This window comes from Furipterus horrens, unplaced genomic scaffold (genome assembly GCF_987537825.1).
Source record: "Furipterus horrens unplaced genomic scaffold, mFurHor1.1.pri manual_scaffold_6, whole genome shotgun sequence".
NCBI classification, from domain to species: Eukaryota; Metazoa; Chordata; class Mammalia; order Chiroptera; family Furipteridae; genus Furipterus; species Furipterus horrens.
Window position 1 is genome coordinate 125,597,649 of NW_028327176.1, and position 17,073 is coordinate 125,614,721.

The 17,073-nt window shown below is 34.8% G+C and overlaps 1 protein-coding gene across 1 annotated transcript in view; it reads right to left on the minus strand.

Moving 5' to 3' along the window:
* ELOVL4 (ELOVL fatty acid elongase 4) overlaps positions 1 to 17,073 on the minus strand; it is a 31,204-nt gene that overhangs the window by 3,748 nt on the left and 10,383 nt on the right. Inside the window, exons 2-5 of the mRNA XM_090282691.1 lie at positions 5,609 to 5,796; positions 4,376 to 4,456; positions 1,421 to 1,592; positions 386 to 513 (exon numbers count right to left, since the gene is read on the minus strand). Coding sequence (XP_090138817.1) covers positions 386 to 513; positions 1,421 to 1,592; positions 4,376 to 4,456; positions 5,609 to 5,796 — 569 coding nt within the window. The remainder of the gene's footprint in view (positions 1 to 385; positions 514 to 1,420; positions 1,593 to 4,375; positions 4,457 to 5,608; positions 5,797 to 17,073) is intronic.

Consider the following 17,073-nt stretch of genomic DNA (forward strand, 5'->3'; position numbering starts at 1 on the left):
GAATTACACAAACTTTATCACAGCTTACACAAAAACTGAAGGAAGCTTCCTGTAGCATTTTGGTTGTAAATTAATCTTTCACACCCAGCATTCCCCAAAAGCTGTGTTTCCTGTTTGGTTAGTCATCTGTTTTGCAACTTAAAGCAGAGATGAATAATATTTCCAAATGAGATTCCACTGATAAAATTGTGTACATACTATGATTAAAGCAAATTATAATAAATTCCAAGGCTTGAAGAATAGCTACCGGGTTGGTTTTGGGTTTCCAGTTTCATTACTGGGATAGTGCCTAGCTCTGAAGCACCCAAATACTATATGAAGTCCTACTAGGGTATGTGCTAAAGATTGTCTGCACCAGCAGAAACTTTAGACACATTTAACTCACCAGCTGCAACATGGTCAGGTATCGTTTCCACCAAAGATATTTCTGAATCCATGGGCCAAATGCAGTTAACCCATAGTATGAGTACATAATCACGTGGATGAAGGAATTCATTTGGGCTCCAAAAAATGCTTTAGAGAAACAGAGGAAATTACAAGATACAGAAAGTTTTATTAGGCAATGAACCATTCGGACATGAAATAAACGAGTTCACATTCTTTTCTAATACTTAATCTTGAGTGAAGATTAGGAATAAAAGTTGTAACACAACTGGAAAGCCTTCTCTTCAGATCATGCTAGAAATTTTTAAAGTTTAGATTCAGGCTTTTAATATATATAAAAGTATGTTCTTCAAACGTGAGGGAATTTCAAAGTAGTGAGCTTTTAAATGGGATACTCTAGTAGACTAAGTAGGCCCTAATAAAGAACTATTGTCTGTACTACTTTTCATTCTATTATTCTTGGGGAAAAAAATCATGGTACATGTAATGGTTAAGTAAAATTATAAATGTCTCATTATTGCCTTTAGATGTGTGATACACATCTACAAAAAGAATACTTACTTCCTTGGCTTCTAAAGAATTTTAAATGGAAAGTAGCAAAGTGAACTGTACTATAATGACTTGTACCATGAGTCCCCATCAGAGAAATGGTCTATTTCTAGCTCAAATACGTAAATCATCTTTGAGCTGGAGCAGGCTGTGGCCTTGGACTGAAGATGAAACTTTCAGACTGAGAAGATATGTCTTGGTATCCTTTGGATCAGAAACCCTAGAACTGTCCCTCATCAAAATACTATTGTCTGCCTTTAGAATTACTTTATGCTCATCTCTGGGGCAAATTTTAAGGTGTTAAAGTAGTCACAAACAAAACGCTAAAGCTTTACTTTCTTCAAATTTCTTTAAAATGAAATTAACACAGAAATAATCATAAAACAAGTTAAATTATAGACCAACTCAAATCCCCAGGTTCTCATTTCTTTCTACCCAACACACTTCATAATATAATACATACAGATATGTTCCTGAAAATGCTCACCTTGCCCTCCTGCAACCCACTTAATTCCAATCCACCACAATGTAAACATTGTACAGTGATGATATACATGAAGGAAAGAAACTTGGTTGTTTTTCTTCCTTAGGATAAAAAATACCGTGTCCAAATATTCAACTCCTTTAGATACAAAGTACCACCACAGAGCAGCAGCTATCTGTAAAAAGAAAGAAAAAGGATGTTATAAACACCAGAATACCATCGTATGGTTTCCTATTCATTATGTGTAAGTCCTAAATAATTTTCACTGCACAAAATGCATGAGGCACAAAATCACTTTTGCCTAAGTTTGTGTGAAATCTAATTACCTATTCATGGGGAAAAATGGGAAGGACAAGAGTCCAAACATATATCTACTCTGTAGCAACAACATAGAAAATATTTCATGTTACATAGCTGGATCCCTATAGCACCAACCTGCTGAACAGAGACCTGTAAACACATTCACACTGCTATGTTTTTCAATTTGGTAGAGAAACTGAGGTATTTATTTTGTAAATGTACTTCAGTTGTTCATGCTTACCCTATATTATACCTCAGATGTTCCTGCAAGGATGTTAATGGGTAGCAACTGGTCTCTGTCAGTGTCTGTCTCTCTCACTTTAACACGTCCAACAAAGCACCTAACCACAGTAGTTTGTATTAGCCAGTGGGATCTTTCATATGATAGATTGAAATAAACAAAAAGAAACAACAAATATTTCCTAGGTCATAAATATACACCTACTTACATTAATAAGTGTTTTCTTTCCTGAGCTTGAATTAAGACACCAGATGGTACGGGAAGATTACTACACATGCTTAGATTAAGGATCCAAGGATCCAGTGAGGTGACTTCTGCATATATGTTTTAAAATATTTTACAAGAATTCTATAATAATAACCTAAACTCAACTTTTTTACATCAAATATTTTCTATGACATGTGTCCTATATATACATAACAAAGGCGGCAGTACATAACTGAATAAACCTTTGTGTGTCGGGGGTTTGACAGATTTACTCATAAAGTCATTGATGTTTTAGAGTTCACAGTTCCCTTTCTCATTTTATCCCTGTAAATGCCATAAGTTTTTGTTTGTTTTTCTGTTTGTTTTCTTTTGAAAAACAAAATTATATAGAGTGAGGGCCAAAGAGAAAATAGTCTTGTATTTACAGGTTGAAAATTATTTACTGAATTTTCTTGAGTAATAATACTGTTTAAAATGATAAAATTGGTTGAAAATAGGCTTGAAATAGTTAACTACTAACAGCAACACAATATTTAATTGTCATTATTATGTTAGTATTTTAAAATAATCACTCTGATATAGTAAACTTTATCTAGAAGGTAAGAGATAATGTCTTTACCCCCACCCCAATCTGAGCTTCTAAATTAGTAATAAGTAATAAGTAATTCCTATCTTTCATTTGTAAACTGCATTAGGTATCTTTGAAGAGTTACACTGAAGTGAAAAGTGATACTTCTTGACTACATAACAACAAATACCAAAACAAATCTCTGAGTAAATTATTTATCCTATAACATCTAATATTAAAAGCAGAAGAGAGAGAGAGGAATATTTCAAACGCAATCTGTTGGGAATCCCTGGTTCTTCCCCCTCCTAGATTACAATTCTTACAATAGCTAATTTTTTTAAGTACTGTGTACTAACTTTTTATGCATGCCAGGAGGGTAGGTTTGCAATGACCAGAGTAGTAGTTTTAAACCCTTACCCTAGAAATGTTAGTATTGTTTCACCCAATAGGTTTTCCTAAGTGCACTCCTAAAAGGAAGCAAGCTAAACATTTCTTCCTTTTCCTCTCGCCCAAACCACGCAAGACCACAGAAGTCCGATCTCTGCTGAGGACATTCTCTAACAACACGGTTATTTGCAACAAAAATCTTTTCCTAATCAACAAATTTAAATAAAGTACTCATTCTCTCTCAGTCACATCACAGGTTTTATTTTCTTGTCAGTCATTTATTTCCATGACTACTGTCTGCTTCTCCCACCCTTCACTAGAAGGTCAGCTCCACAAAGGCCGGAATCTTCGGTCTTTTCACCTGGTCCCCAGTGTCTCACACTATCTGCATTTGATTGGTGTTCAGTGCACATATAGAAAATGAATAAAACAAATATGACAACCAAAAGGATGATATTTTTCATCAGCACAGAAGTCTTCTAACAGGAAAATGAAGACAGACATATTGTGGTAAATACATTAAAGCAATTTGATCTTGAGTCTTGATGAATACTGCTATTTATATTCAACCCCAATAGCAAAAAGCTTTTTATTCCAAGGGAAGCTACTACATATTATATTATTGTTACATATATTACATGTAACATAAAACATAACATGTTTATTTATGTTTTATGTATACATAATTTTCATATAAACCACAGTACACAAGAGTAGTTCAATAAATACTTAATAAAACGAGATGATTTATTGATTCTTCCACTTGAGTAAAATGGCAATTTTACTAATGTAGGTGACTGGAAAGTAAATTTTGATAGCATTCTATTACTATTGGTTTATTTTTTTTGCAAATATAATAAAAACTGACTCTATACCTATACAAACTGTGCTATATTTAACTTACTAAACATTACATAGTTTATAAAACATTTGTTTTTTCTCAGACTTCCTTAACAAAGAATTAGTCTCTTCATGCATTTCTATTCTTGACCAAAAACAACCAAAATCTAAAATATCTTTACATGGAACTTTTTTTTTAAAGTACTACATTCTAGTAATCCAACACAAATTCACTCTCACACTATGAAATGAAAGACACTGAAGGTATGAAAACAGATTTTAAATTATGTACTTAAAAAAAAAAGCACAGCTTTACAGACTCAAAACAATCCACTATACTTTCACCACTATATAAAAGTATGTTTTTCACAGACTGGGGACTTAGACTGACATAGAGTATTTTTAATGTACTTACTCTGACTTCATTAACATTATCAGAATAATCCACACTCTGGCAAATATAGCTATAGCCTGCATTATATGATCCCAGGAATAACTGGAAAAAAAAAAAAGAATAATATTTGGAGTAGAGTTTTAATAGATACAGCATTTAAAAACACTAAATACAATATGCAATCTTTGAAATTATTTTAAAAGCAGTATTGTCTTTAAAATTTTGAATGCATTAAACATTTAATGTGTTAAAATTTTTAAAATTTACTGTGTGGGCTTATTCTAAAATTGAAATCTAAATTAAAAATAACATAAAATTTTTGAACTAAAACATTAATTCTATCCACTTCATAATATTAAGAGAAATTCTCATTGACCATGACTCAGATCTAAGAGTTGCACTGATTTCTATTCTTGATCCAGCGTTGTTTGTATCTAACAAATGAGGTAAAAGTATCAAATAAATTAAATAAGTTGAGAGTCTGTAGCCTAGGTTGTCAATTAAAGAAAATAATTTGTTTTAAGAAGAGTACTACTTCTTTTCCTAGCATCACCAGACCAATTTTCTGCATTCATACAGAATGTTAATGAAAAGTCTTCTGGGAAACAAATTCCTTTCACTCTTAAAAAAATAGCTGTGTCAATCTAGCCTCTAGAATTTCTCTTCAAAATGTCATGGAAATTTGCTGGTGCCCAGAAAAGTATACAGTGATTAGTAGCAATAGTTGTACAACAGTTAACTCATTTTACCTCCAATCCAAAATACAATGACAATATAAAATAGGATTTAATTTGAAATTGATATTTTGATCACTTACAAACCTGAAACTGCCAAGTAAAAATTATAAATAAATATATGCAACTATTTATTACATGTTTAATACGCGGTAAGCACCATGCAAAAATTATCTCATTTTTATCTCTGATACCCTAGAAGGTAGGTATTTTCTCCATTTTATGGGGAAATGAGTCTCAGAAAAATTAAATAACTTACAATGTCAGAACAGCTCATAAGGGGTTTTTTAGAATCCAGTCTGTCTGCTTCAAAATTCCATTTTAAACACTTGTCCTGTACCTTATGTATGTTTTATATTTTTGTTATCCAAAAATGAAAAATGTCAATAATATAAAATTTACCTTTAGAGTAACTAACAGCTATATTGGGGTACAACGTCACAATGATGATTTTTTTCTGTTTTCATTTTTTAATTTCCAATAACCCTGGGAAATTATAAAGTGAGTTCAGTAAACCTACCTCTCTGAAGATAAAAAGATTGAGCAAAACCATCCCAAAATTGTAGAAAATGAGCACAAGGCGCATCTGGAAGGGCTCTCGGGACTTCATCCACTTGGGGCCCAGCCACACGAACAGGAGGTACAGGGAACTGATGCAGAGCGTAGGCCATGGAGACTGCATTAAAGGCCAATTTGCCACACGTTTATCTAGAGAAAGCAAAGTAATATAAAATTCATTAAACAACAAATGTCTTACAAAATGAACTTAGTAGGAATTATGTTTCAAATTTGTTTTCCTAATTTGATCAAATACAGGTTACTGTCCTTTGAATCCCAACAAAAATACATGCTGTGAAACCCAAAGAAACAAGACCAATTCTTGTGAGCAGCTTTTGAAAATAAAGTTTCATTACATATGGCAAACATTGTTTTATAGAGAACCTAGAGAACAAAGACAAGAAATAAAGCTCACTAAAAATGTGGAACAAATTTAGGATAAATAATGAAAGACTGCACAGGCAGAAGACAGTAGGTATTTTACAGAGAAACTTGTCCTCCATATTAAACATGTGAAATTCATCAGTGCAGTTTGGAAGCTGCTCCCTCCTACATCTAAAACAGGGAAGAATTAGTAAACTGAAGTGTGGAGCAATGAAAGCAATTTTCTGGGATATTCTGGATACTGAAGACAAAAGTACAGTTATATGTGGAGGATTAAGTTGGAGATCATCACAGTTCTGTAATTTATTTAAATGATAATTATAATATTCAAGTAATTTTTTTTTCCTTGAGAACATAAGTTGTTTTACCCATGAATATACCAATTTATGTGCTTTTCTCTAAAGCTATAAATCATTTACCTTACATATGTATAAATATATACATATAAAATGCAACATTTTACTTAAAATGAATAAAATGTCCTTAATATTTAAATATGCAAAAATGAATCAATTTTATAATAGTTCTGTCACAAGTAAAACATTTCTAAGAGAAGCATGAAAATGAAATATGGGGTTAACAAAAATTTAATTTTCTAACACATTATAAAAAGATATTGAAATTAAATTTTATATTTCTAAAAACTAAACAGCATTTAAAAGGTTGTGAACTAATGTCTAGTTTGTTCTTGGTAAGGCAGAACATTTCTATGTTCTATTTTCAGGAATATTACATACTTCTAAAATAGTCAAAAAAAAAAAAAGGTCCTACCCTTTTAGCCAGTTCCTAAACGTAACTAAAATAAATTTAATTTACTTGCTTATTACAATGTCCTCTATTTAAACTGTCCATTTTTCTAAAACTATATATGTAAAATAGCTCTGGATTGGATAATTACATCTCAAAATACTTCACTTAAAAATAATCTGTTTCTATATACTGTCAGTAGAAAGCAGATCCAAGACATTAAACACAGGTAGAACAATAGTTAATAGTTAATAGTTAATCACATAGCCTCCAAAGTCAAGATGTGACATAATAACTATGGTTTCTATAAAATCAGAGCTGTTAGAATCGTGGAATAGCAACCTGAAAGGAAAACACACATGAGAACAAGAAAAACTGATTTTATTTCATAGTTTATAGGAGACCTACTATCTATCTATTCATTTATGGTTCTATCACTTAAGTCAAAACGTATTTCAGAGTTAAAATAAACTAAAATACTTAAAAAGATAGGAGAGCAAGTAAAAGGGAGGGGAGTGGCTTTTTGCTTGAAGGCATTGTGCCACTATGGTCCTCTCAGTGATTGTTCCCTTTTCTTTAATGTTGTCATGTTATCCTTCTATAACCATATCCTTCTATGCAAAAGCCCCCCTTAAAACATGGGGGTATTTATCTACTTAGATCTTTGTTTTTCTACATTATAGATAAAAAATTTAATACAGACCCCTAAACCTTAAAGCTCTGCTCTACTTCAGATAACTAAAGGGTTGCTGTGGTGTGCTATTTCTATACACAGACTTAAGGGTAGGTACTGTGTTTTCCATGAGATTGATACAAAGAGCAAAGGGACTCCTTTAAGGGATAATCCATGTAATAAAGAGGGAAGATAAATTCATCTGTAAAGAGATTTTAACTTCTGACATCACAGGTTACTTATTCTTACCACACACAGAATTCCTACTGACTTCAAAGGAAGTTCTGAGCAGCAAGTAAATAAAAACTGGAGAAATAGGTCCAAAAATTTCCCTGAAAACAAGAATAAATAAAAATTTGCTCTTTGATGTATAGTGTGGGTTACCTGTACTATTCTCTCCTTCAACAGAAAAAATTAAAGTGAGAACAGAGAGAGAGAGGGAAGCTGAAGATCTGACAATATGAAACATTTACAGAGGCCAACAGAAGAGGAAAAAGATGGAGAGGAATAGACAGAACAGATACCAGAGAAATCATGCAAGACTTTATCAGTAAACAGAGCTTTAATGCCAGCTCTGTGCATGGGGCACCATGTCTTCATCTTCTTCATCTAAAAACCTGATAGAGAGGTGAACTAGATTAGTGCCTCTCCAACTTTAAGGAGAAAAAGAATCACCTGGGGGTGGAGGAGGAATGTTAATATGCAGGTTCTGACTCAGTAGGTCTGGAGTCTAGCCCATTTTTTAGGAAGATTCTGTCCTTTCTGGAAAGCGCTAACTGATGCTATGCTTAATATTCCATGGACCACATTTTGAGTACCAAGAAACTAGGTGATCCCTTAAGTTTTTTTTTTTTTAACTTCTGACAATTGTTACTTTATAAAATAATAATTAGAAGAAAGAATGGAATTGAAGGTGAGAAAAACTGGATCAAGGAAATGGGCAATTTTCACTGATCAGAGGACCTATTTTGTACTGCCAGAGCACCTGCCCATGTCACCACTGTCCAGTGCCCCTGCTTTAAAATGTAATCGCCCTGAAAGCAGGGGCTCAGTCTTTCATTTCTATATTGCAAGGCCTATCCAGGTGCCTAAGCATTTATTTGATGAATAAATGTGGAGTGGATTTTTTTCATACTAGTCCTTTATTCTCTATCCCTTCAGGGAAATCCAAATGTACATTTACTAATATTCAAGATTTCTTCAGTGTACAGCAACTTTCCTACAGCTCTTTCCAGATCCCCCTTTTTGTTGACATACAACTTTAAGCTCAAATCAACAGCACTTCAACCCAGTATTTAGCGAGTACATGTGTGCTCTATAAGGCTCAATGTCTTTAATGCACTGCTTTCTCCAGTGAAAAAAAGGCAATGCCCCTCTTTTCCCAACAATGCAAGTCATGCATTCATGCAACAACCACTTAACAAACCCTGTTTCCAGCCTATAAAAGGCCACATTTCACACCAGATTCTTCTCAAATGAGCCATTCCAGCTCTCAAAAATTCCACCTCCAGTGATTATTATGGAAGTTGTAGTGGTTGTCAGCAACCTGAACACAGCATAACAATTCCCATCCTATGACACAGTACTCCCTCCCTTATCGCGGGTATTACGTTCTAGACCCCACACCCCCGCGATAGGTGAAAATCCGCAAAGTAGGAACCTTACTTTTATTTTAGTATTTATATATATTTTAAGGCTTTATAAACCCTTCCCACACACTTATAAACCATTCCCAGTCCTTTATTAACCTTTCCCACTCCCTTATGAACCTCTCCACACTTTTATAAGCACTACTTATGTTTTAAAACATATTCTACACCCTTAAACCTACGTAACTTTAACAACATACGTATACAGTACTGCAAAATCCCGTGATATAGCGAAAATTCTGCGATAAATAATTAAATATAGTATTTAAAAACACTTGCGATACAGTGAGGCCACAATAAGTGAACCACGATATAGAAGGACTACTGTATTTCCATGAAATTTCTCCATGTCTTTGTAGTTACTTGTGTCTTTCTGAATTTACTTGCATTAATATTTCCTTTAGTGCTCTGACAACATTCAAATATCCTATGCTTCTTTTATATGCTCCTTTTTCCACTAAAAAGGACTGTGCATCACAATATCACCATTTCTCATAGGTTCCTGAACCAAAAATAAATAAATAAATAAATAAGCAATTAGAACAGTCAAGGAAAATCATGAGTACTGAAGCTTTATATAATTTATATTACCTTAAGATAGTGAATTATCCAGCTTTTCATTAACTCAAATAATTTTTTTATAAGTTGCCTTTCTTCTAAGAAAGATGTGTGCATTTGCTTGCCCTTTCTTTGCTTTTCCCACAAGTTTTATTGAGAAATAACAAACATATATCACTGTATAAGGAATACAGCATAATGGTTTGATTTACATATATTGTGAAATGATTAATACAATAAGTATAGCTAACATCCATCTCCTCATACAGATTTAATAAAAAGAATAAAAAAGCAAAAAAAATACTCCTTGTGATGAGAAGTCTTTGGATTTACTCTCTTAACTTTCCTATATATCATAAAACAGTGTTGGCTCTAGTCATCCTGCTATATATTACATCCCTGTATTTATGTTTCTTATAACTAGAAGTTTGTACCTTTTGACCACCTTCCTCTGCTTCTCCCTTCTCTCACTCTCCACTCTGGTAACCATAAGTCTAATCGTCCTTTTATGAGGGTTATTTTTTGAATAACATATTTTAAAGATAAATTAAGTGCCCTAGTCAGTTAAGTTACACTGAATCCAAATGTACAATAGATTATGCATATTTTAATAAAAGAAATATATTTCTAGTTTGTTGGAAATATCCTAATCTTACAGTTATAGGTGGGGTTCCAGACCATGAATTTTATTAGGGGAAAAAAGAAGAAAAAATTCTCTTAAAAAACCCTGCCCTTCCTGCCACCACTAGAGTCAAATTCTGTCATCAGAGTATCAAGATTCAAATGGCTTTTATGTAACATTTTGGGAATTCTCTATTTATAAAGCTTTTTTAGAGGGGATCAATATGGCACAAATATAAACTGACTAGTCACTTTGTCATATTGTTTGTCTTTTTATTTTTTTAATTCTTACCGGAGGACATGCTTATTGATTTTAGAGAGGGGTGAAGGGATGGAGGAAGAGAGGGAGAGAAACACTGATGTGAGAGAGAAACATTGCTCAGCTGCCCCTTGCATGCACCCTGACTGGACATGCAACCTAAAACGCAGGCACGTGCCCTGACTGGGTATCAAACCCATGACCTTTTGGTCCATGGGATGATGCTCCAACCCAACTGAACCACACCAGCCAGGGCTGTTCGTCTTATTTTTACATTTTATGCTATTAATAGGTGTATTAATATGTTTACGCATTCATGTCTTAGTGATTTTGCTCTTATTTTGAACCTATTTATTAATAATTTCAAGTCTTTCATGTTGCATGGAAACCTTTATCTAAACTAGAGGTGTAGAGTTTTAGATTTAAAAATGATCTCTTTATCTTAAAAATGAGATTCAGAGAGGTCAAGAGACTTGCCCAAGAAGGTAGAGCAAGAGCCCATGTCTCCTGGCAGCTAGCTATTTCAGTACCATTCAGTCACTATGTCCATTCATCTTAAGGGAGAAAATTTCCCAATTTCTTCCTAAACCATAGGTACAAGTGGTATTTTAAGACAGAATTCAAAGGCAAGAAAATAAAACACCTACAAAATTCCTTTAGCAGAAAAAAAAAAAGAAAGAAAGAAAAACAAGAGATAAACAAACCAAGTCTCACACTTCCTTAGGGGCTGCGTCTGGCAGACCTGGTCTAGGATCATGAAAGCTTTGGAAGCCATGACAAGAGTGGTGGGAAAGAATGAAGAATGTCTAGCCTGGAAAAAAGAAAAAGACCTTGGCATGTGCTAAAAGACCTAAAGAAATATTAATTTATTCTCTATTTTTGGAGTGTAGACTTAGAACCAATGAGAGGTTTTAGGGAGCTAAGTTACACTTAAATTCAGAAAATTCTTACTGGGTCTTTTTTTCTGTAAGTAGAAAGATCTGTTTTTTGTTTGTTTGTTTTTCTCATTTTTGGTAATGAGTTCCCTATCATAGTTTTAAATTCAAGGAAGCCTAAAGCTAAATATTAAATAAAGCAAATCAAGTTCAGGAGCAAGAGACTTTATTTTAATAATAAGAATTACCAAGACAGATTACTTTAACCCTTCCAGACCCTTTAGGGTTAACTCTTTCTTGGGAATAGTTTCCATTTCGAACATTCTGTTTCAAACATTAATTTGGTCAGCAATCATACAATTTCACCTGTATTAAAGGTATGTAATGCTTATACAACTGAATGTGTGTCAAAAATTACAAACTATTCACTAAAAATTAGAGTTAATGTTATTATGTGTAAATTATACCTTATTAAAAATGGGAAGAGTCCTGGCTGGTGCGGCTCAGTGGATTGCGTGCCGGCCTTCGAACCAAAGGGTCACTGGTTCAATTCCTGGTCAGTGCACATGCCTGGGTTGTGGGCCAGGTCCCCTATTGGGGGCCCATGAGAACCAACCACGCTGATATTTTTCTCCCTCTATTTCTCTCTTCCTTCCTCTTTCTCTATAAATAAATAAAATCTTTAAAAGAAAGAGGAAGAAAAATTGTCCATCTAAAGTGGGGTTTCCCTTGAACAACCCTCCACCAACAGGTTTTTCTAAATTGAATTTATTAGGATTACATTAGTCAATAAAATTACATAGATTTCAAGTGTACAATTCTACAACACATCATCCACACACTGCATTGTGCACTCACCATCAAAAGTCTAGATCCCTTCCATCACCATTTATCTCCTGTTTGCCCTCTTCCACCTGCCCCCACCCCCCTTTCCCTCTGGTAATCACCATAGTGCTGTCTGTGTCCATGATCCACCAATAGATTTTTACTCCTAATCTGATTTGTTTCTTAAAATCCCATATCATGTTAGATAGAACAGACCTTCAAGTCAGACTCTCCACCTCTAAGTGACTTGGGGGAAGTTTTCTGGTCCCTGACCTCTCAATACTCATTATATATTAAAAGAGAAGACACCCATGAAAAATGTATTGCTTTGCAGGATAATGAGCACAATATCAGAGGCTAGTCTTAAGAAAAAAGTTGGGACAGGAAAGAGGAGACAAGGTGAACTTCAAGAGCAAACATTTGAATTGTTTCTTGAAGAATAAAAGAGGAATTTGTCAAGCAGATAAGGAGGGAGGTCTTCTTGCAGATAAAACCGTATGTATAAATAGCCCCAAAACAAAAAATTAAACATTTTTAGCCACCAAGCAGGCCTGAAATAGAGGATCTATACAAAGAAAGATGGTGGGAAATTACTAAAGATTTATAGGTCAGATCGGACCTGGGGGAGTCTTACAAACTAGGCTAAAAAGGCTGGAATTTATCCTATAGGTAATGGGGAGATACTTAACTGGTTAAAAATAGGGGGTCACACTTGACTTTTAAAAGATCATGGTGGAGGCAGTGAGAGATGGACTAAAGAGGATATGTCAAGAGGCAGAGAAACCAGCTGCATCAGTGGTTCTCATACATCTGTCTGTTGCTACACTGCCCACATAAGAATCATCTTCTTGTTAAAAAACAGGTTCCTAGATCCACCCCAGATTTACTGAATAAAATCTCTGTGGGTGGGACCCAACACTATGATCTGAAAGTGTCCCTGGTGATTCTGATGGGCAGCCAGGCTTGTGAACCACTATACTGCAAGAAAGGATGGAAACCTGGATTCAGGAGGCTGAACTGGTGATGGAAAATATGGGCAGATATGAAAGTTATAAGACTAAAACCTACAGACTTGGTAACTAATACAGATGTAAGAGCTGAGAATGAAAGAAAAGTTCAGGATTACTCCCAGATTTCTGGCTTTGCTGGTGGCACAGATGGTGAAGTTATGATCCAGGACAGAGCATAAAGGAAGAAGAACAGATCTGGAAGATTGATCAGGTGAGTTTTTAAACATCTGTGTTTGAAGTATTTGTGGGACATCTAGGTGGAGGTACCCAGCAGGTTCTCAGCTGCAGAGGATTGTTAGGATCGCAGACACAGAGGAGTCTCTGGCAATGAAAATCATATCAGAGGTTTAGGTCACAAGGGGAAGAGCACACAGAATGAGAGAATACAACAAGCAAGAACTGAACCCTGGGGAACACTTAAGGGAAGATAGAAAAAGAAAGGGCAGCAAGGCAGCCAGAGAGTAAGGAAAAGAGAAAATGACATCACGGAGACCAAGAGAGTAAGATGTTTCCAAAACGATGGAGGTAGGCAACACATACTACAGATAAAGAATCAACTGTTCTTTTCTTTTTAGTGAGGAACTATTATGTCAGAGAGTTGATGGGTGCTGATTAAATGTGAAAGTTCCTAGCATATCTGGATGCCACAAAGTCATTCCTCCTGCTAATTCCTATTTCCTGTCCACTCCAAATCTTCACACAAATGTATCTTATGTCAGGAGTAATCTGAGTCCCTCCCATTAAAAGTCAAGCCCTTTGATGTCTTCTAGGCCTTTTCTTCCTCATTTGGAGGAGTTCTCTAGGTTCTGAATATGGACTCTCAAGTCATACCACCAGCATTAGAACCCTACTGACTTCATTTACCAGCTGAATAACCTGAACAAGTTACTTAGTCTCTCTGGCCTTACGGATGATAAGCAGGGAGTTGTTTGCAGAAATAAAATATGGACAGTGTCTGACATAGAGTAAGAGCTCAATAAATGTTGACAATAATCATTATTATTGACAATAATCCAAGCTAAATCTTCTTCTCTTTCAAGCCAGAGAGTTAAACCCAATTAAAAAAATTAAAATATATATATATATATATCATCAATAACAAATCTTAGGGGAAGAGTTTAAACTGAAAAGACAGAACACTTTATATTTGCTCAGGAGAAAAAATACATAGCAAATCTAACTCTGAACTTTGAATTATTTAGAGAGGCTTTTTCCCCAAACACCTTGTTTTAAAGAAAATGTAAACCAGATGTAGTAAATAATAAAATAGTTGTAATTCATCCAATAGTTTTGAAGTAATCCAAGTCCTTTAGAAACCTCTATTTATATACAAATAACTAACTAATTTTCACAACAAATTATCACTATGTATATTAAAGCAAGCTCCTTAAATATCTAATAGACTTCCTCTTTTTTTTTTTTTTTGAAAGGCTGTTATCTTTTAAAGCTTTTTAGAACTCAGGATTTCTACCAGTCATCATGAACTTTCTTCCCCAGATAGTTTAAGCTGTTCATCATCTCCCATCTAAAAAAATTAATAAAATTTTTAATTTTTAGAATATCCAAATTCCTAGATGTAACAAGAAAGAGCACAAGGTTATAGGGGGAAATACTCTTCATTGTGTGAGGATTTGGGAAGTCGAGGGGAGCAGGACGAGTATGGCATGGGGCAAGGAACAGAGCCTGATATAAGAACACTGGATTCCAGCTTTGTCAGTCATTTTCTAGTTCAATGATGGTGAACCTGAAACTCTCTGAGCCACCATTTCCTCTTATGTAAGATGGGGGCAATAATAAGATGACCCAAATCACAGAGTTGCTTTGAGGTTCAAATTGAAAACCCTCTGTAGGAAACTCCTCCAACATTAACTCTTTTTGTACTTGAAAGTATTAAATATGAATTTTTTTCAAACTTTTAAAGCACACTGTGATTATCTCTGTCACATCATGCAACTGTCCTGTAACTGTCTGTCTGTGTCCCACACCAGACTGGGCAGTGGCTGTCCATTGTCTCCACAGCCACAAAGGCGTGCATGGTGGACGCACCAAGCAAATGGCTGAGGACCAGCAGGCTGATTGAAGGTCACAAAGTATCTAGAAAATAAATTATTACTATTTTGGCTATTGCTAATATGAGAACAGGCATTTGGGACATTTCTAAACTGCCCTTTGACTCGGCCAAAATGAGCAACAGTTATTGATCAATAGATTCTAAAAGATGCACAGTCCCTGTTGGGGTAAAAAAAAAAAAAAAAAAAAAACACAACTAAATGTACCATAAAAATCCATACCATTGTTTGGTTTTCTTAACTCTATTCTAAAATCAATAGCTGAGAACATTTTAAAATTCCTCCTTTTCCACAGTAGTACAGAATAGCAGATTATGAAAAATATTAGGAATACTCCATTGCCTTGCTATTCAGTGTGGTCCACACACCAGCAGAAAAGCACCTCCTGTAAGCTTATTAGCAGAAAATCTCAGGCCTCCCTCCAGACCTACTAAGCCAGAACCTGTATTTTAATGATTCCCAAGTGATTTACACATTAAAGTCTAAGAACTGCTCTAATCTGCTAAGAATGTAGGCCTGCCTACTTTATATAATATATAATCAAGTCATAAAAATTTTATTAATTTTGCCTGGAATCTGAGTAACTCAGCCACTTCTTTTTCTTTAACATTTACATCCATTTAGCCTACCATAAACAAAAGCAAAACACAAGTCTGACAACCAGTTAGAGAAATCGAGTGGCATTGGGAGTATATTTATGATATCAAGAAGTATATGTGACACATTATTTTCTAAAATTATTCATTCTTCTTTAGGAAGTTAGAACCAACAGTGACTAATCAACTCAATCTTTTTTACACCTGGCTACTAATCGCTAATATGCAAGTGTTAAAAATCGATCTGCTGCCCTGGCCCCGGGAGGTGCTCAGTTGGTTGGAGTGTCATCCCATACACCAAAAGGCTGTGGGCTCAATTCCTGGTTGGGGCACATGCCTGGACATCGAATTTGATCCCCAATTGATGGTGTGTTCATTTACATTCATTCATATTCCCCCCCCCCCTTCTTCCTCCCTTCTTCCCTCCCTCTCTCCCTCTCTAAAATCTATGAATACATCTTCAGGTGAGGATTAAAAAAAATCCACTTGCCTTTACTGACTACACACAAATAATGGTTACTTAATGTCACATTGTGCACTAAACGCACCTAGAAGACAAACTGCAGTCTTTTTCTTAAGGAGGTATTCATGTATTCCTCCATTTATTGTAAATGTCAGAGAGCCCTTATAGAGATGTATTTCTGTAATGATGCCTCAAACCTCTGTTAAAATAAATTTTTAATAAAAAAGGAGGTATTCATGTATTCCTCCATTTATTGTAAATGTCAGAGAGCCCTTATAGAGATGTATTTCTGTAATGATGCCTCAAACCTCTGTTAAAATAAATTTTTAATAAAAAATGTAGATAACTGTTGTCAAGAAGAGTTTGAGTAAGATCTTATCTCTAAGACAGGAATAAACTAAATAACACCATAAGGCTTCTTCTAGGTTCTAATCTAAAATATGATGCTTAATATAGTCTCCAAAACACGAGCTTGGGTATCAGTGAGGTGAAAAGGGCAGAAGCAGAGGAGACAAGGTCTTCCAAAACCTGATACAGTGGGATTGGAAATGACCCGAGATACACTCTAAAAGTACAGATTCTGAAACTGGTGGATGAATGAGAGTCAGGACCATTTCCTATTTAGTCAGGGAGACGAACATGGAAATTTCTGTTTTAATCCCCTGGGAGCACAGGAAAGAAAATGGTGGTTTGAGCTT